Source organism: Lissotriton helveticus, chromosome 9 (assembly GCF_964261635.1).
Source record: "Lissotriton helveticus chromosome 9, aLisHel1.1, whole genome shotgun sequence".
Taxonomy (NCBI): domain Eukaryota; kingdom Metazoa; phylum Chordata; class Amphibia; order Caudata; family Salamandridae; genus Lissotriton; species Lissotriton helveticus.
This window is the reverse complement of record NC_136070.1, coordinates 1,261,165,058-1,261,185,499: the sequence shown is the minus strand read 5'-3', so window position 1 is coordinate 1,261,185,499 and position 20,442 is coordinate 1,261,165,058. Positions and strand designations below refer to the sequence as shown.

At 45.6% G+C, this 20,442-nt stretch overlaps 1 protein-coding gene across 6 annotated transcripts in view; it reads left to right on the top strand.

The window, feature by feature from the left end:
- The window catches only part of QRICH1 (glutamine rich 1), a 190,136-nt gene that overhangs the window by 146,407 nt on the left and 23,287 nt on the right, over positions 1 to 20,442 (top strand). For all 6 annotated transcript variants that reach the window (XM_078661804.1, XM_078661803.1, XM_078661808.1 and 3 more), the window contains 2 exons: positions 9,121 to 9,235; positions 9,509 to 9,617. In XM_078661804.1, the coding sequence (XP_078517930.1) occupies positions 9,121 to 9,235; positions 9,509 to 9,617 (224 nt within the window). The remainder of the gene's footprint in view (positions 1 to 9,120; positions 9,236 to 9,508; positions 9,618 to 20,442) is intronic.

The following is a 20,442-nucleotide window of genomic DNA, read 5'->3' as shown; positions in this document are numbered from 1 at the left end:
CAACCTACACGGAAGGGATGACAGACGTAGCCAAGTGGATGATGAACAGCCGCCTGAAACTGAATTCGGACAAGACGGAAGTCCTCATCCTGGGATCTTCACCCTCCGCCTGGGACGACCCCTGGTGGCCCCCCGCCCTGGGCAGCGCCCCAAACCAACAGACCACGCACGCAACCTGGGCTTCATCCTGGACTCCTCCCTCTCCATGACCAGACAAGTCCACGCCGTCTCTTCGTCGTGCTTCAACATCCTGCGCATGCTACGTAAGATCTTCAGGTGGATCCCCACCGAGACCAGAAAGACGGTCACCCAGGCCCTCGTCACCAGTCGTCTGGACTACGGCAACTCCCTCTACGCCGGAACCACCGCCAAACTCCAGAAGAGACTCCAGCGGATTCAGAACGCCACAGCACGACTAATCCTGGACATCCCCCGACGCAGCCACATCTCCGGACACCTGAGAGATCTGCACTGGCTCCCGGTCAACAAGAGAATCACCTTTCGTCTCCTCACCCACGCACACAAGGCCCTACACAACCAAGGCCCAGGATACCTCAACAGCCGCCTCAACTTCTACGCTCCCACACGCCAGCTACGATCGACCGGCCACGCCCTCGCCTCCGTCCCCCGCATCCGAAGAGCCACCACAGGAGGAAGGTCCTTCTCCTACCTGGCCGCCAAGACATGGAACTCCCTCCCGACCCACCTCCGCCTGACCCAGGACCACCTTGCCTTCAGGAAGCAGCTCAAGACCTGGCTGTTCGAGCAGTAGCGGACCCCCCCTCCCCTAGCGCCTTGAGACCCTCCGGGTGAGTAGTGCGCTATATAAATGCTTTGATTGATTGATTGATTGATTGAAGTGAATGGACCCCACAGCCAAGTCCCAGAGGTACCTTTGTGGTTTAAAAAAAACCAATTGTAATGGACTGACAGACCCATAAGTTCCCTGGTTGGACATCTATTATATGCTCCGTGTCTAACCAGTGCTTTATAAGTGCTGTCATTTGGAGTAATCTGGGCTACTGAAGTCCATGAAACAGGATGGCTACATCTAATGCAATAGAATACCAATACCTGGGATAAAGAGGCTCCTGTCGAATCGTAGAGAGCACCAGAGTGGGCTCGCTCACAATACTTAGCAGTTCTGGAAAGTATCTTTGAAGCTGCTGTATTCCTCCTATTCCAGTTACACAGCTGCTCTTGGTCACTGGTCAGCGTGGCTTCCAAGATCCATGTGGTTACTCCATGGCTCAAATTCGAGACCGAATCCATGAAGAAGTTTATTCTACTGGGCATCATGCTGGTCTTCCACTTGGCTATGGATCTGCTTCTTTCTCCTCTTTGGGCTCTACAGCTTCAGCTTCCAAGCACACCATAACTACAGGACCTCTCCAGCATTCGATCCTTGAGGTGAAATTGCTACCGGGAGGTCCTGTCTCTAGCAAAAGTCCATATCCTACCTTTGGAGTGAACTTTACGCTTTGCTCGAGCAAAAAATAGGGCTAAAGTATACAGCTAGATTAATTCTGTATATGAAACTCTAGGACTGTTGAGAAAATCACTAGATCAATTGCATTTATTTTTGCTCAAAGCACCAGGATCTATAAGTGTTAAAACATTTATCCAAGAGCATTAAAATGCAGACAATACCTTTATCATCCCCCAATGTCCAGGACTTTTTCAAGGCTCAATAAATATATTTGTTTAGAACTCACCCATGTTTAGAGAAGAATGACATATCTAAACAAAAGGAGAGGCAGGGTAGTGGGACACTCTTACACCCCAGTATCAATCCAGTAAACAAAACAAGAGTATTCCAAGGCAATTTTAGAGACCATCGGTAAGGAGCAAATAAACGACTTCACTTAAGGCGTTTTTTAAGAGAAAGCCCTCACTCACCACCTAGTGATGACATGCTTCATCATCGGGCCCCACAGAAGGGACCTAGCATCCCTTCTGTGTGCTACAACGCCAGATCTACTGCGGAGCGGGTTGGTGGGTAAGGACAGTGCTGTGCAAAGAATATTAAGTGAGTGATGTGAGGTTAAAAAAGTCTGTAGTGTATCAGAATTAATTTTATTAGGATCACTAAGGACTTATAAATAAAATGATGTGTAGGAAATATGTCCACAATTATTCAAGTGGTAGTTTCCTAAGTCAGTCGACATGTTTCAGCCACGAAACAGTGTAAATTTACCTGGCATTCTTCAGGACTTGGTGTGGATAAACCCTGGCGGTATGGACTCTCTAAGGCCCACCCTTACCTAGGGACGTGAAAGTGAAAATAAATAGTGAAAAAAGTGCAAGAAAATTAGAAAGAAAAACTGTCTTTCTAATAACTCCTGGTTTAGGAGGCTTCTGCACCTGTTAGAAAGAAAATAGCGAGGACAGACAAAAAAGACAGAACAAACAATCAGTTGTATTGATGATCGCCAATTCTCAGTCCATTGTGCTCCAGTTGGTGGTATCAGAGACAACATGTGGTTGAGTAACAGTATAGTTAACACCACCTTGGTCCCCAGAGTATAGAGCATTATGGGTAGGTAGTGATAAGTGCTATACGTGCTATGTACAACGCGTGATATTTACAAGGGGTTGTGGGTTTAAAAACGCTATCAACCTAAAATGTCGGCGCGTTCAAAATCGTGCTGATGATTAAAATAAGGGTAATTTTGTCACTTTGATAGTGTGATGATTTCACACCATGGGTCACAGGAGGGGGGTGGAGGCGTAATTGGCACACCCTGCAATCGTCAAAAATAAAGTAAGGCAATTGTGTGACTCGAAACTGTACTTAGCTCAGTAAAGTATAGACGATGGAAGGTTTTCGGCTTTATGTACTCACGCCCTCGACGCTCGGCACCCGTGGTATACCTGTAGCGACCCTCTGCTGGACCCCGAGGATGTCCGCTCGAGGCAGCGAGGTCGTTAAGTAAACACAGCGTTACTCTGCTTCCGGGTGGGCGCGGTCGTGCTGCGTCAGTGCGTGAGCATGGACCAATCAGTGTGTACTGACGTGATGTTCGTTCGGCCAATATGGGCCGGTGGCATCGTTGTTAATGGCAACTAGTGATTCCAGCCATGTCGATTAACCACAGCGAGTTTCCGCAACTGTCTTACACACAGCAATGACAACAATTTCAGATTAACTCGTGATGTAGCAACAAAAATTCTGATACTAGTGCGTCAATTTGAGAATACATAAGACGATATCAGACACTCGTCAAGGCTCTGGATTTTCTGAGAACATGTGTTGTCACATGATTCTCTGCAAACACAAGATGATGGACGGAGCACTGAAACTTTTCAGACCCCCCCTACCCCTCCCCCCCAGTCACAGATATGGCTAAATCCATCATCATTCTTTAGCTCACTTCGCCCCCCCCCCCCCCCGTTCAGACACAGCTATATGCAAATCAGTCTTAGCCCTGTGCCTCATGAGAACAGTCCAGCCTGAACTGCCAAGCCATGTCTTCCCTGGACCGTAAACAAGCATCCTGGGACTGGTTTCGGGGTAACACCCCTTTTCAGCCAGGCTAGCTTGAATCCAGTGGCAAAGTGGGCAAGGGACCCACATCTGGGCATACCCTGCCAACGTAGGGTGAACAAAGCAAACACTTTCTTGTTTCTCCTGTTTTCTTTGGCATTGATGTGTCAATTTAACCGGTATTCTGATCCCATGGTGTTTAGGTTGTACGATTCTTCTGACCTGGGTCGCTAGTGCAGGACTAATGTGGCTGAGTGTGATATTTATTCCTCAGTCTTTCTTTCTCTCCAGTCTCCTTGTCTTCTAGACCAAGTTTATTCTACCTGTGCAATCTTTTGTAGTCTCTGTTTGCAATCCCTCCTCTGGGGATGGTTTGACTGGGCATTCTGATTCTTAAGGAATCTGAGGCTAGATGTCTCTATCAGATGAACAAGTTACTTACCTTTGGTAACGCTGTATCTGGTAGAGTCGGGATCTAGCCACAGATTCCTTACGCCCTTCCATTCTCCCTGCACCGCAATCTGTTTTTCCTTCCTTCCTTTCATTTTGTACTTGAATGCTTACAAAATTTATTTCCAGCATGCTATGGAAAATGCCTTCTCTTTAAACCACAGGGTTTATGCATTATAGGGGCTGTCGCAATAAAAGTGTCTTTAATAAATTCCCATGAGGATGTTTTGGTCGGGCTACAACTCAAAGTTGGGCAAGGAGTGTATCCTGATGCACCCAAAAGTGATCTGGTTCCTCAAAGCCATTTTGTATGTCAGCGAGCACTGACCGAATTTGTTTAAGGGGGTGCCACCGCATAGTCAAGGGCACAGACTTGTCCCAGCTCTTGTGACTAGTCCCTCAATAGGTAGTCAACGCGATCCAAGTGTTATGGTAAATCTAAACGCAAAAAGTAATTCAAGAAGTCCAAGCGGGCCTCATCCCAGTATTCAATTTTCCACTCTCTTCGCCGTTGGTACCTCCTGACCCTGCTTCAGGATCAGCTTCTACTCCGGAGCAGACTCCATGCCTGGCACCATGATCCAGGCTGAATGGTGCCGGTTCGACTGCAGAGGAGGTCCTCTAAACTTCAGCCAAAGCCTCGCTCACGCTCAGTCTCTACTTGCCTGGCCACCCCATACATTCTGACTGATTGAACTGTGACTTTGCATGGGAGTTGTCCTCCAGTGTGCCAACAACTGTTTGAATCGGACTCTGACCAGAGCAGACCAGCTTTTGGTGGTGATGAATTTTCCCCACAATATGAAGATGACTGTATTTATATGAACCTACAAGAAAGAGGCAAGTGGGCTGGACACTTCCCCTAATATGAGGCTGGTATACACTCCTGGCCCTTCCACAAAAGTCTCTGCTTCATTTGCCTTGTCATTAGACGGCGGCTAAAGTCTTGGATGTACAATTCCTTTACTTTGAGGCAAAGACCAGTGTCTTCATGGAAGTGCAATAACTTGGGCATTCCTCATCTGAACCTTTTCTACCGTTCAACAAGGCCTTGGCCGACATAATCATAGGCTCTTGAAAAAAATCTGCTCTTGCCCATCCATAAACAGACAGGTGACACATCGTTACAGACCTGCTCCGTGTGACTCTGCCTTCTTAGTGTAGCCACCTACTTCTGAGAGCCTGGTAGTACAGGCCTCCATTAGCTGGGTTAACTCTTTTATCCCTGCACACCCCAGGCACCCAGGAAAGAGATGAAGGAGAGTTGAGGCTTTTGGGCAGAGAATGTTTTGGTCCACTAGCCTTGCACTTATATTGATTAATGCCAGCTATTTGTTGGAAAGGTACTCCCGTGCATTATGGCACTTGGTCTCTGAGATGTTACTAGCAGCCCCAGGACAGTTTTGCACTAATTTGGCACAGACCATTCAAGGTGGCCAGGATGTGGAAAAATACATCAGCCAGTCAGACCTAGACACAACAGACTGCATATGCAGAGCAGTCTGAACCATAGTGGTGATCAGGCACCACATGTAGAGGAGATCCACATGCTTCTCTGGAGATGTTTGCGGTGCAGAGCGCCAGGATACTCTTTGAGTAACAGGTCGCTATACATTACATGTTGAGACAACACTCATGGAAATGCCTTTTGACGAGTTTAGCCTCTTTGATGAGAAAGTAGACTCTGCCCTCGAGTGCTTTAAAGAGACTAGAGCTATTACTGTCCCTCCACTCCGGCAAGGCAATATCTCCAACAGTTGTACCCCTTTCGAAGTATTCTAAGGGTTTCTCATTCAGACATCAAGAACTGCTGCCCCAGCAGGCCACCCTGTCCTGTTTGAATCAGGATAGTGGATCCAACAGACAGCTGTTCAGGCCAGCAAGAGCAGCGACCATCTCAGCCCTTCTGGTAGCAGCTTCCAAACCGTTCTCGATTGTAAAGCCCATTTGAGGCATTATCACTTATTTTCACCAAGGGCGACAAGCCATTAAAGCCAACAGGTGGGTCCTGCAGATAGTCCAATGGGGCTATGCCCTGCCATTCCTTACCTCCCCCGGTCTCTTTCACCTATATCAGAGAGTCTTTGGGGAGACAAATTGTCTGTTTTCCTGGTGAAGGTTCAGGCTCTTTTGTATGTTGTTCCCAGTATTTCCTAGTGCAGAAAAAAGGCAGAGGCCTTCACCCAGATCATCGAATTTCTCCCTGCTGAAGGACACTTTCAGTTTGCTTACGGTGCCCAGGTTCTGGCTCAACTGGATCCAGGAGACTGGATGCAGGAGTTAAGCCTGCCGGATCCCTACTTGCATGTTCCTGTCGTGCAGGCCCTGAGCCTCTACCTGTGGTTCAAGGGAAGCCACAAGCATTTTCGATTTGCCATGCTCTCTTTTAGCCTCAGCAGTGCCCCTCGGGTGTTCACAAAGGTAATCGTGATGTCTGCAAAAAACCTTTGACGGTTGGGAATACCAGTCTTCCTACTACCTTGACCACAGCTTTTGAAGGTAAGCTCTCCTGTGTCAGACGTGGCCCACCTCCAGATAACCATGACCCTCCTTACATTTTTGGGCTTCATAATCAGTGTGTCGAAGTCACGCCAGACTCCTCCGCAAAGGCTCTCTTTCATTGGAGTCATCTTGGATATTGGTGCACTTTTGGGCCTTCCCTTTAGAACAAGTTCAAGACATTCGGGCTGTGATCGTGAAGCTTCAACCTTGGTCCTGGGTCTCAGTGCGAGGCGTCTTGGACTATTGTCCTCCTACATTCTGCTTGTCGACCATGCTGGAAGTCCTATGCGGGCACTGCAGTCTGATATGAAGTTTTAGTGGGCCCAGCCCCAATGGAACCTGTAAGATTCCATCTAGGTTTCGGAGGAGACTGCTAAATATCTGCATAGGTGGCTACTCGACGGCCATGGCGACACATGAATCACTGCTGCATAAGGAAGGTGTAATCTGGTAGAGATGGAGATCAAAGGATCTCTGGTTTTTGGCTGAGACCTGTCTCCACATCAACTTGTTGGAGTTGTGGGCCATTCACTTGGCTGTGAAGGTTTATCTGCTGTTCAACGGAAGGCTGTTACAGGCTCTTAGGGCAACAACACCACCATGTGGTATTACAACTAGAAGGGCTCAGTGTGCTCTGTGCCAAGATGCCTTGCACCTCTGGTCCTGGCTGAATTGTCATTGCATCTTCCTGATAGTACACCACCTGGCAGGATCTTTGAATGTCAGGACAGATGAAAGCCGGTGACAGCGGATCACGAATGACCGCTACGCCAGGAGGTGGTGCAGGGAGTCTTCCAGCAAAGGAGAATGCCCCGGCTCGAGCTCATTGCCACTGCCAAGAACCAGTGTCAACACTTTTGCAGGTTGAAGTTCCAAGAAGGCTCTCTGAGACACATTCCATCTAGAGTGGAGCATGGGACTTCTGTATACCTTTCTTTCCCCGGGGTCTGTACAAGATCACGAACTGGCCCAAGTTGTGTGGAGAATGTGGTACTCAAAACGTGTGGGCATGAGCATCTGTCCTCCTATCAGGCTGCCACATCGGGCAGTTCTTTTGTTGCAGGGCAGGATCTTGAACCAGGGCCTGCTCCTGCTCAATTTACACCTCCATTCCAGGAGATAAAGCAGCAGCACTTGATTGCATCCGATCTATATCCCGAAGTAGTGGATATCTACCTGGCGGCTAGGCGTTCTTCTACTGAATCGATTTATGCCGAATGCTGGTGCAAATTTGCAGCTTGGTGTGGCACCTGTAAAATGAGCTATTGCGAGTTAAACCTTCAGGTGTGTTATTGTTTGTTCTGTTTTTACCTAGGAAGGACTTGCTGCAGGCACTGTTTAATGTGTATTTGCCGAACCCAGCTATCTCTGTTCACATCACCTGTTATGATGCATTTTCTCAAAGGTTGTTCCACATGTTCAGTCTTAAAACGTTGGTTCTGCCAAAGTGGGGTTGTTATTTTGCGCTTAGTTTTGTTGTGTACTCCTTTTGAGCGTTGCGCAGCTGTTCCCTAGGTCTCCTGACCATGAATGGGGCCTTTCTCATGGCGATAACCCCAGCCAATCACTTCAGTGGGCTTTAAGTTCTGTTAGTCCAACCGCCCTATACTACCAGCTGTACAGACAAACTGGTGCAGTTAACTATAAAGCGGCCTTTCTCCCCAAACTTGTGACTTCCTTTCACGCTGGACAGTCCATCATTCTCCCAGCATTCTTTCTTCTACCTCACCCCTCGAAAGAGGAATGTAGACTCCATTGTTTGGACCACAAAAGAGCACTCGGCCGTTACATTTATCGCGCCAAAGCCATCGGGTGGGCAATGAACTCTTTGTAGGGTTCCCTGCAGCAAGCAAAGGCAGGACAATACAGAAACCGAGTTTGTCCGGGTGGTTACTCCTCTGTATTAAGATCTGCACAGTGATTGCCAAAAAGAAGCCTAAAGAAGGGTTGAAAGCCCATTCCTCCAGGGCCAAGGCTCAGTTGGCACGCAGAGTGCCTGTATCGAACATTTGTAAGGCTGCAACATGGACATTGGTGCAGATGTTCACAGTGCACTACTGCGTGGACAGCCATGTACGACCGGAAGGGATGTTCGGTCCTGCTGGACATTTTGGTCCGAGTCATTAGAGATCGACCACCTGAGAGATACGCCTTGGACATGGAATCTAAAGGTGAGGAATCTGCCGTTAGAAGTAGCCTTCAGAAGAACAAGTTACTTAACTTTGGTAATGCTCTTTCTTGTGAATACTCTCACTAACTGCAGATTCCTCACCACCATCCCATCTCCCTGTTCTGTGGAATGGACTGTTTTTCCATCTAAAAATGCCCCAGATAAGTAAGCTGCACACTGGCAAAAACAATCCGTTTTTGGGATCCATGTCCGAGGGCACAGACTGTCAAGAAAGAAACTCGCGTCCACACATGTTTGGTGGTACCCATTTGTGGCTCCAGTCGTCACTTTGAGGTTGAATAGAGGCGATGCTAAAGCCAATGACACTACCTATTGGCACACAGAGGCTGGGCTGAAAAGTCCTCTAGATCAAGTCTGCTGCCTGAGGATATTCTAAAAGTGAGGTATGTGCAGTTAGTTTTTCCACTAGAGATAGATTTGTCAAAGATAAGTAACTTGGTCGTTAGGTAGTCAGTGTATAACCTTTTGGCTTTTCTTTCCTCTCTCACAGTACCTTTCTGAAAATGGGCGAGTAGATGACATCTTCTCCGATCCTTACTACGTAAAGTTCACAGAATGGTTCCATGAAGTGCTAAAAGAATTTCAGCCACGTATCACCAATCTTGGTAACTACTCTGTTTTTGTCTGTGCAAACAAGTGTTAATTTTGATTATTGGTTAGAATCTGTACATTTGCTTTTAAACAAATTATATCAATTGCCCTGCACCTTTTCAAAGAGCTGGTCGAGGTAAGAATCCTAATCCACACCCCCACGCAAATTTGTCAGTACATAGAGCGCTGACACCTCTGCTTTTGCGGTCTCTTGGTGTATCAAGGGATGTGGTTGTAAACCTCTTCATGTACTTGTACCTTTGATAACCTATGCTTCATTTTTACAGGCTATATAATTCCCAGTCATGTAACAGAAGAGATGTTATGGGAATGCAAGCAGCTAGGCGCTCACTCCCCAGCCACCCTTCTCACAACACTTATGTTTTTCAACACAAAGTAAGTACCTGGTAACTCACTGAGAGGGCTTCTTTGTATTTGCAACAAGCATTTTTCTGGTATAGTAAAAATTTGCTGTTGAGATCAATTGATAGATGCAGGAATCCATACCGCCTTGTGTTTATTCTGTACAGCTTTAAATGACATTCAAAACACTCTTTTATTTTGCAAAAAAGTTTGTCTATCAAAGAGGATTAAAAAATCTTTGTTTGAATAACTGAATACTTTTTTTAATAAAGCGTTTTTTAATCACGTGTCATCTAATAAAAACAATGAAAACAAACGTTTTACATTTCAACTATTGGCAAGTGACCTTACATAAATTACTTTCCCTAGCCTTTACACCTCCATGGTTTTTTTTTTGGTTTTTTTATTTTGTAGAATTTTATATAGCGCGAACTAGAACCGAACCGAATCAGTTATCAGAGCGCTTTACATAGCACCAGTTACGTTACATGAGGACACGGATTCATTTTAGGCACGGGGAGATTAAGTGATTTGCCCAGAATCACAGGGGGTTTTTGGCGTCGTTACCGAGACTCGAACCCAGATCCCCAGGTCCGAGGTCGAGCGCCTTAGTGACACTGCACTCTCAAAATTCAAACCAAACCCCGTTAAATTGCACAGGCCCCTCACCATTGTCTTAGGGCTCATGCTGGTTTCATGCCCATCACTCCACTGAAATGCCCTGCCTCCCACCCGTTCCGGAATTTAACCCTTGTGTTTGCACTCACAAAGCCCACAAAAAACATCTCTCCTATTGCGAAATACCAAACTGCTTCGCCGTTCATCCCATTTGTCAGCACTGACCTCAGCCTCCAAATAAACTTTTTGTATGGGGCGAACATCTTGATTACAAACCCCCTTGCCACCACTTGTTACTTCAATCGCACTGTAGCACTGGTACATGTAGTCTTCCAGCCTAGAGATGTGTGAGATGTCCAGTACATGATGCAATTAATTTATGTAGAGCAAAATATTATTATTTAACATTTGAGATCCTTCACTCAAGTGTAATTTGAGTATGTCCGCTTCATGTCACTCAGTCATGTTGACAAGACAGGCAGAGGGGGAGGTGCTTTGTGTTTTGATCTGCAGTGAGACCTGCTAATTTGCAGTGTTATCTAGGAAGGCCAAGTGATATCCCTTTTGACAGACACAATCATGATCCCTCCATTGGATAGAATTTTAATCTACTTCTGTGAAGTGGCCTTCACGTCGTACATTTAGGGGGATCAGCTGCATGACTGTCCTCTTGGCTTTGGTGGAGCTTCTTCCTCCAAGTTTGTTTCTCTTGTAAGAAGGTGAAATTAAGGGGGGGGGGAAAAGTGAAATTAAAAACTGCAGCGGTTCACCTTCTGACGCGTCTGTTCTAATTTTGTAATATCTTTGTGCAGAGAAATGTGCAGTTTACACAAACTTCTCCCTCTGCCAATGAATTGCCTGGTTCGTACTGTTCTTATCTGTACCCATTTTGAGCAGTTGCACAGCTGTCCTCTGTCTCCTTGTGGTATATAAATAAATAATACCGGATCTAGGTTTGACTGGACATAGCAATAACAGATAGCTCAATAAATAAGAGTCAAGATTCGAGGTAGTAGGAGTTTGCAGGTTTAATACAGCATAAAGGACAGGAACAGGACAACCTGCACGGGAACAGGATGGCAGGGCCCTGCAGGGGGGACAGGGAATGAGCGCGCTAACTTTAATAACAATGTACAACATATATATACTAAAACAATTGCATTATAGTGAATACAGTAGGCGGAGCAGTGGGTGTGGTCAATAGCAGTCGCGAAAGATAAGGGTGAAAGTGGGTGTAACAGGAGGCGTATACATGGACATGTGATGTAAACGTAACAGAATATGTCATAAATGGGGCGGAAACATGGAGGGGGCTACCTAAGGAGCCGGGACCTCTAACCTAATGGTGCGCGCAAACTGACAATGACGTGTTACTAGGAGAAGCTGGGGGCTATGAACTCTGCGCTAGGAGTAGAGACTGAAGTCTGGAGAGTCAGGGCGACATGTACCTAAATCCTATCTAGTATCTAATGTTTAGAGGACATGTTGATATAAACTAAGAGTCAGGAGGGGAGAGGCTAACAGACTCTAAGACTGGAGCATGCATTATTCTACATGTAGTGCGTGATGAAGAATATTAAATGACCATTAAATGCAGTATTTCTCTTACATGGAGACGTAAAGGCTAGACAATGACGGAAACTATTGATGCGATTCAGTAGCTTAGGAATGCAGAGAAGGAGGGCTGGACTGATAACTAGAATCATAACATACTCTTGGCAGACTCGTAGGCAGAGCCAGGCTGAGCCGGGCACTGTGAGGCAGGAAGTAAGTGAAGGGTCGAGGATACAGGTGGGGGCTGTATCGCTCCTCAGCGAGGGCTCAGGAGACAGGAGCTGAATCTGGTGTCCGGGCCCTTTTGAGGCCTAGAAACGGGGACTTTACAATGAAATAACGTGCACACTGAGAAACGTGGCAACGTAACTTTACATAGGCCTGATATTCGTAGTATTCACGAGAACTGGGAACTGGCATACTAGGGATGGACACAACTGTAATTGCGTCTTTAATCAAACATGGGGGATACATATGCATATTAATCATGCACACATAACATAAGATGGGGGACACGTAGGGACACAGAACATGGCAAAATTTACTTTTCCACATTCCCTCCTTGTCACTACGTTTCCATCAGGAAACATCAATATTCATGATACCATCTATCATTTCATACAGTATCATTTGCTCGTCTCGAATTGTCTTGGAACGGGATTTAGAACGGGACTTGGGACTAGGCATACAAGAGGTAGCACAAATGCCGCAAATCGCAGGGCCACATTGTAAACAGAGGCAGCAACTGAATATGATCGCTACTGCAATACCCAGAAATGACAATACTTTCCATCCCCAGGCGGAAATTATATTCCAGAACCAACCGGACCATGTCCAGGTGCCTGGATCTTGGTGTAACATATGGGCAATATTATGGAGTCTGGTTATAGCTGAATAAACAGACGGCGCGTTATTAGGAATGAAAATGCAGCAACTAGATCCGATGACTCTACATGCCCCGCCCCTATCGGCCAGTATGACGTCAAGGACGAGACGATTCTGGAGCACGACAATTCTCATAAAGGATTGCTCTTCGGTTAAGTTACCTAGAGCAGAAGTAGTCTCAATCACTACTGCTTCGAGGGTTCTCGTTAATCTACGTATCAGTTTACTATTCACGACAGTACCTAAATAGGGGAAGACACCTTTATTGATATCTATATATTGTTCTAGAGCAGTTTCAGTATAATCGACAATCGGGAGGTCTCTCTTGTGTCTAGTATGTACTAGGTGGGAATTCCTATGGTAGTCAGGTGGGGCTAGAAAAACTGGTGGCAGTAGGAAGGCAATGTAACAGGTTCCCTCCCAATCGAGGGGCAGACGAACATATGCGGTCTGACCACAAACAAAATAAGAATGACGTGAAGCTTTGAAAATAGATTTCCTACTGTCACTATACTTGACAATAGTAGTACAATCGCTATGTCCTACATGTACGGAACCATTATTTCGGACACATAATTCACCTTTGACTGGTAATACTGACATAGCAGGTAAGTCTGGAGTAGTATCAGACTGAACATTCAGGACCATGAAATTCGAAGAATAATTACCTAAATTATAAACTTCATTTTCTAGATCTAACCCTGTTCTGTGGGGAAGACCTTGCTTGTCTGGGAAACATGTACTGTTAAGAAAAGACATATCTGTTGAGGATGACGTTAACGTGGACCATGCTCCACATGAACCGTTATGTGAAAATGGATAAGGAAAGAGTGGCAGAACTCCCTTCGGTGTCTGGAAAGGGGGGAGTCGACCACACACCCAACAATTAGTGGCATTGCTGGTCTGGTGTGAATAATGTAACATGCGGATAAAGGAATTATTACGCATAGCAAGACGATAAAGTTCATGAGGAGGCAGATCACTAAACGTGTGCTCTACTGTAGCATTAGCAGACTTATTTACATTAGAAACTGGAAAACACAAATAAAATGCATAACTTATGCAGGTAATCATAAGGCTGAAATATAGCAGAAAACATAAAATAATAGTGCAACTTTTAGAGTTCTCACTAACTCTCTCTCTGTGGGGGTCTATTTTATACATGTCAGAAACCGGTCTAACCGTTTCACCTAGGGGAGGACTTAGACAATCAAACTGGCTGACTTATTTTACTAGACCTTAATTTTTTCTTATACTCCTGCTGCGGAGTTTTCTCTAACAGGGAGGGATCTGTATCATTGTCTTTTGCGGGACAGTCCTTGAGAATAGTACTTTGGCAATCCTTAAAATCCTCGGAAATGTTCTTTGAAACAGTCTTTAGTCCGTAAAATCTTTTCACATGAGACAGGTGGACCCAGCCCTTCCTGTCTTCCAGCTTGACGGCAGTACGGGTGGCCAGGAGGACCTGTTTTGGCTCCTTCCAGCGGGGCTCCAGCGGACTTGAACGATCAAAGTTCCGGACAAGAACCATGCATCCGGGAACGATTTCATGCGGTGCCACCTCGGTATTGTCTGGAAATGCGGCGGCAACCTGTGAACGATAAGAGTGTAGGGCAGACATCAAGGAAGCTAGGTAATCTGTCAGCATATTACTTGAAACATCTGTAATACTTCGGGGTCTAGGTGTACCCCACATATTAGGGGGGCGGCCGAATACGACCTCGTACGGGGACAGACCTGATCTGGAATGTGCGACCATGCGCATATAAAACAAAGCGACTGGCAGAGCTACTAGCCAGTCCACACCTTTCTCTTTACATACTTTGGCGATGCGGATTTTCAGGGTCTGATTATGTCTCTCTACTAGACCGGCTGCTTCAGGATGGCGTACACAATGGAACTTCCACTGGTACCCTAACAACAGGGAAACGTGTTTCATGAGCTCAGATGAGAATGGCTGGCCGTTATCAGAATACACGACCCTAGGGAGTCCATAGCGGGGGAAGAATTCACGAACCAACTGCTTGGCAGTGGTCGCGGCTGTGTAATCTGGAACTGGATATGCCTCTGTCCACCTGGACAAAGCGCATACAACTACAAGGACATACTTGAAACCTCGACATCGCTCCATCTGAATATAATCCATTTGGAGGACTTCAAAAGGGTGGTCAGGGGGCTGGAATCCACCTTGTTCCACCGGGACACTTTTACCTGGATTAAACTGGCAACATATCATACAGGTACGGACCTTCTGCTTGGCTGCAGCTCGTAAATGCTTGTTGAACCAAATGTTCTGGATACTGTCTAACATAGCTTTTTCTCCTAAATGTGCTGGACTATGTGCGGTATTGATAATGACTTGAACCATAGAGTCGGGGAGAAACCATGTGGCTTTTCCCTTCGTTACCCATCCCTGATCTGTCTGGACCCCTCCTTGTTCGGACCATTTCTTGATTTCATCGGGAGTAGCATGTAACTGGATATCTATGACATCTTGAGTAGGGTCCTTAACTGTCATACATGTAGTCGGATCTGGAGTATGTGTCTGTGTCGGATTAACTGGAATGTCTGGAGTCTGTGCTGTAAGCTTGGCTGTGCGATCTGCTAGATCATTACCTTGAGAAATAGTGTCAGTAACTTTCGTATGTGCTTTGCATTTCATGATAGCAATAGATGTCGGTAAATGTATGGCATCCAACAGAGCTTGAATAAGGAGACCATGCTGAATCTTGGTTCCATGAGAAGTCATGAAACCTCTCTCCTGCCAGAGCACTCCAAAGTCGTGTACAACTCCAAATGCGTAGCGTGAATCTGTGTAAACATTGACTTTCAGTTTCTTGGCGTGTATGCAGGCTTGGGTCAGAGCAACTAGCTCTGCTGCTTGAGCAGACAGGGTGTCAATACGGTGTGTTTCTATAACTTCAGTGTCAGTAGTCACTGCATACGCGGCTACTAGTTCTCCTGTACTTGTTCTCATACATGAACCATCCACATAAAGTGTCAGGTCGGGATCTGGTAATGGAATATCTGTCAGATCTTGTCTTGGCTTTGTCATAGTGTTAACTACTTCCACAAAGTCGTGTGTGGCAGGATTTGAATTAACTGACGGTAATAGTGTAGCAGGATTTAGAACGTTGCAGCGTCTGATTTCTATGTGTGGCTGGAACAGTGTCAATTCATAACCTGTTAAACGTGCAATTGTCAAGTGCTGAGTCTGTGTTAGATGTAAAAGAACTTCCACGGAGTGTGGAACTTGTACTGTCAAGGAATGTCCTAATACTATGGAATCACTTTGTCTGATAGCTAGTGCTGTGGCTGCAACTGACTTGAGGCACGCAGGCAGAGCCTGGGCTACAGGATCTAGTGTGCTCGAAAAATAAGCACAGGGCTTGTATTGTCCTGCTTGATCTTGTGTGAGAACGGATAATGCTGTACCTTCACGTTCTGTGACGAAAAGTGTAAAAGGCTTACTGTAGTTCGGTGTAGCTAGAACAGGAGCTTGGCATAAGGCTTTCTTTAACTCATTGAAACTAAGTGTATGTTCAGATGTCCAAGGGAGGACAGTCGATACGGCTGCCTCCTGTGTCGTTAACTGTATCAGTGGCTTAGCTAGAAATGCATACTGAGGAATCCATTGTCTGCAATAAGAAGTAAGGCCGATAAAAGCACGTACCTCCTTCTGGGTCTTGGGCTGAGGAAGACTCGCTATTAACTGGATACGGTCAGGTGTCAACTGCCTACCCCTCTTGGACAGTAAGTGGCCTAAGTAGATCACTTGCTGGACACAGAATTGAAGCTTCGAAGGGGACACCTTGTGCCCCATCTCGGCAAGGAAATACAAGACTGTAAGTGATGCTCGCTCGCAAGCACGTTCAGAACGGGCTGTGATCAGTAGATCATCGACATACTGGAGCAGGGCAGTGTCAGTTGGCATGTGAATGTTGTCTAGTTGTCTCTTAAGTGCTTGACTGTAAATACTAGGACTTTCTGTGAAACCTTGAGGAGCTCGTGTAAATTTATAGCTCCTTCCATTTAAACAAAATCCGAAAAGAAACTGGCTGTCTGGATGAATGGGGACACTGAAAAACGCGTTCTTGAGGTCTATGACTGTAAAAAAATGAGGCTTCGGAATCAATGGCTGTCAATAGGGAAGAGATATCTGGGACAACTGGGTACTGGGGAATAATACATTTATTGAGTTCTCGAAGGTCAATCACTAATCGATATACTGGGGGTGCATTTGGATCAGTACGTTTCATGACTGGAATGATCGGAGAATTACATACATTGGAGTCAGTTTCTACAACTACTCCTTGAGCGATGAGCTCGTCAATAATTTTGGATAAGGCTGTTACAGCCTCAGGTGGCAATCTGTACTGTCTGATTCGTGGTAACACTACACCTGGCTTTAGAGTCACACGATGGGGTGTGATTTGCATATAACCTACATCAGTTGGACCGTGCGCCCATAGATGCTGCGGAACATTAGACAATCTCGGATCAAAATCTCGTAATACATAGTGACCCTTGAAGTCACGTAGAAACAAGCGTATTCCTTCTGGGGAGCAGCAAATAACTGCACCTAATTCTTTCAGTGTCTTAATGCCTAACAAATTTTCTGGACATGACTTCGTAAGTAACAGATCGGTAGTGCGGGACAATGGACCTACTTCTAGAGTAACTGGTTTAGATATCTCGTTTACAATAGGCTTTCCTGAAAATCCAAGGGAAACATTTCTAGAGCCTGAGAGCGGAGCCCCTGGAACTTCGGCGTGACTAATGGTGGTCCTACTTGCCCCTGTATCAATCAGAAACTTTCTGTCTTTCCCTAGTACTTGACTATGAACATAGGGACCTTCTTGATCTACAGGTATCTCGATGAGAGGCAAGCCTACCTCCCTCTCTAGGCTGTTTCATGAATATGGCTGATACTCTGGATACTCGGACTGTGCATACTGGTACATCTGCTGTGTAACATGCTGTGTTGCAGCAATAGGCTGCGGTGCTGGAACTGTCTGTTGTGCATTCTGTGGCTGAGAAGTCTGTGAAACTTGTTCTTGTCTAGGCGGACGTGGTCTTTCTTTAGTCTTACCAGTAGCTATATTGTGTTTCAGAACTGCACACTCGTTTATAAAATGACCTGGCTGTTTACAATAATTGCATGTCCCTTTAACGGGAACTGCAGGATGACTGGCTTGATTCGTACCCCTCTTCTGACTGTCTTGTGGAACAGATTGTGCAACTAGTACTTTCATTTTCGTGTCTTTCATACGTTTTCTTTCATGATCTTGCTCTTCTCTGATTCTATTCTGGTGATACTGAAGCATCTGTAACATCTGGGACGGGGTACTAGCTTGCCATGTACTTTCGACTTTCAAAACTCGATTCTTAACTTGTGGACTTGAATTCTCGACTAATTTAGTAACAAAGAGATGAGGGTATGACTCGCTACTCGTCTTCAAGCCACTGTTTATAATAAAACATTTTTCAAATCTAGAATAAAAATCACTAGTGTCTTCGTCTTGTTTCTGTTTACAGGCTGAGATTGCATCCCAGTCTTCCTTTTTAGTGGCTAACAATCTTGGCAAAACTTGTATTAACAGTTCTGGTAATTCTTTACATTTCTCTCCAAGACCAGTACCTGGTACTCGTATCTTATCTTCAGCTTCTAGAACTGCCCAATCGATCTTTTTCTCTCCCACCTCCCATTCTTTTTCCTTGAGTTTTTCATATACCCCTGCGGGCAACAAGACCTTTAGCATTTTAATAATATCTGGATACGTATATTCTCCCATACGGAGCATGTCTTTTAATTCTCGGTGGAACCCTGCTGGATCTTTGTCATGACAGGGAATTAATTTCTTCATCTCTAAGAGTTCCATCTTTGTAATCGGGGTGTAAACAAATACTCGTTGCATTTCACCATCTGCTGTCCTGACTGGGTGCACTTCTCGTAACGGATTCTGTCTATCTATATAAAACGGTTTACTTTCTGGAGGTGAGACATGAACAAAATGCGGGTTCTGGAACGTTCTATATTTGTGGCGCTGTTCTAGAATAACACTAATTAAATCGGTACCTAGACCTTTCCATCTATACTGGAGTAACTCGTTCAGGACATCATGTAACGGACCTGGATCAGAGTGTTGACCCTCATACAGAGTGATGAGGTGTTGGATCATATACATACCCACCAGTCGTTGCTCGGCTGGGGGCAGTTTCAGAAACATTTGTGCCACTATTTCGTCTGGAAAAGTGGTAGAATCAGTAATCCATCGGACTGCTGATCGGGCTAGTTCTTGTTCATGCATAGTACTTAATTCACTGTAACCGATTCGTGATTTCAGAATATGATCGGTAGCTTGAAATACTTGTTCTAGGGAACTTTGTTCTGGTGCTGGATGAGGAACAGTTTTCTTGTAGTCTAGACGTGAATGTCGGTCGGAAAGTCTAGTTCTACCTACATACGCTATTCTGGCGGGATTCTCGTCCTCTACCTCTTCTGTAGAAGAGTCATTCTCTTTCTCGCTTACTTGTGCTGCTTTGCGTTGTTCGTGTAACTTTATTATTTCTTTACGAATTTTCTTGTACATACTCTCTATACTACTGATGGTTCTGTGCTTACCCTCGGCTATATTATCACTCCACCTTGTCAGGATTCTCATTTCACTCGGATCTTTGGTCGGGGAATCTTGTTCCCTTATTAAACAATTAATCAGAAACTTTAATAACATGAGCTGGATCTCAGCTTTCCTTTGAGACATGGCTTCGCCAATACTTTCTGGATCATCCCCTGTACGGATGAAACGATATATTCTGTCTAGATCTTCTTTCATATTCGGTAGGGTATCCAAATACCCGGTCACCCGTCTTACACGGATGGAATATATAACTGTGCTATCATCACCTGCAACTGGATCATAGCGGCATTCAGTAAGAGCTCGTCGGATATCTGCAACAGACTTATATTTGGGCGTACGCTGTAACGCACTTTCATGTAACTCGACTAACGTTACTCGTTGGTGTGGTGGCGGGGTACCAGGAGGACCTCCTCCTGGGGCCCCTAAACTAGAATCGTCGACTGATACTCTTCGTGCTGGCGCGGCGGGAAATTGTAATGTGGGCTGGACCGGGGGTACCGTGGCAGGTACTCCGGTGTCTGGAGGAGCAGGATTTACATTATTTACAGGAGCTGGCGGAACAGGATTTGCATATTCTGGGACTGTGTCGTCCAAGTAGGACGAGATGAAAATATCAGCTGCGGTCGGTTTGTGACGTAGCTTGGTCGGAACTAAGGGTGGCGGAAAATTACTGGATGCCTCCGGGGTTGCTTTTGGCAAGCCCTCGGCAAGAAGAGGATACATACCCTTAATGAGGGCATTCCTCTGTCTGTCGGACTGTTCGGTTTTAACTCGTTCACCTATCTCGATTAGTTCCCTTTCTTGGGCTCGTCGTAAGGATTCTCTACTTAGTTCTGACTTTCTGATTTCTTTTTCGGTTCTTTTATGAGATTCTTTGCGCCATAACTCGATGGCATCTTTCTGTGACTGTCTGGCTTTCTTTTTCCATAATGCTTCTTCTAATCGCATGATGCACTCGGCATCCCATGTGCCTGATACAGGCCATCTATACTTTTCTTCTAACTCTTTGGTGTACTCTACCCATAAATCTAGATATAATATGGCACTTATGCCATGCTTCTGATACATAAAATGACCTGGACTGTCCCTAGGCGGGACAGGAACTGCTTCTTCTAACAGACCTTTTCTAGTTTTCAACTGACGTAGTTTAGAAAATAAGG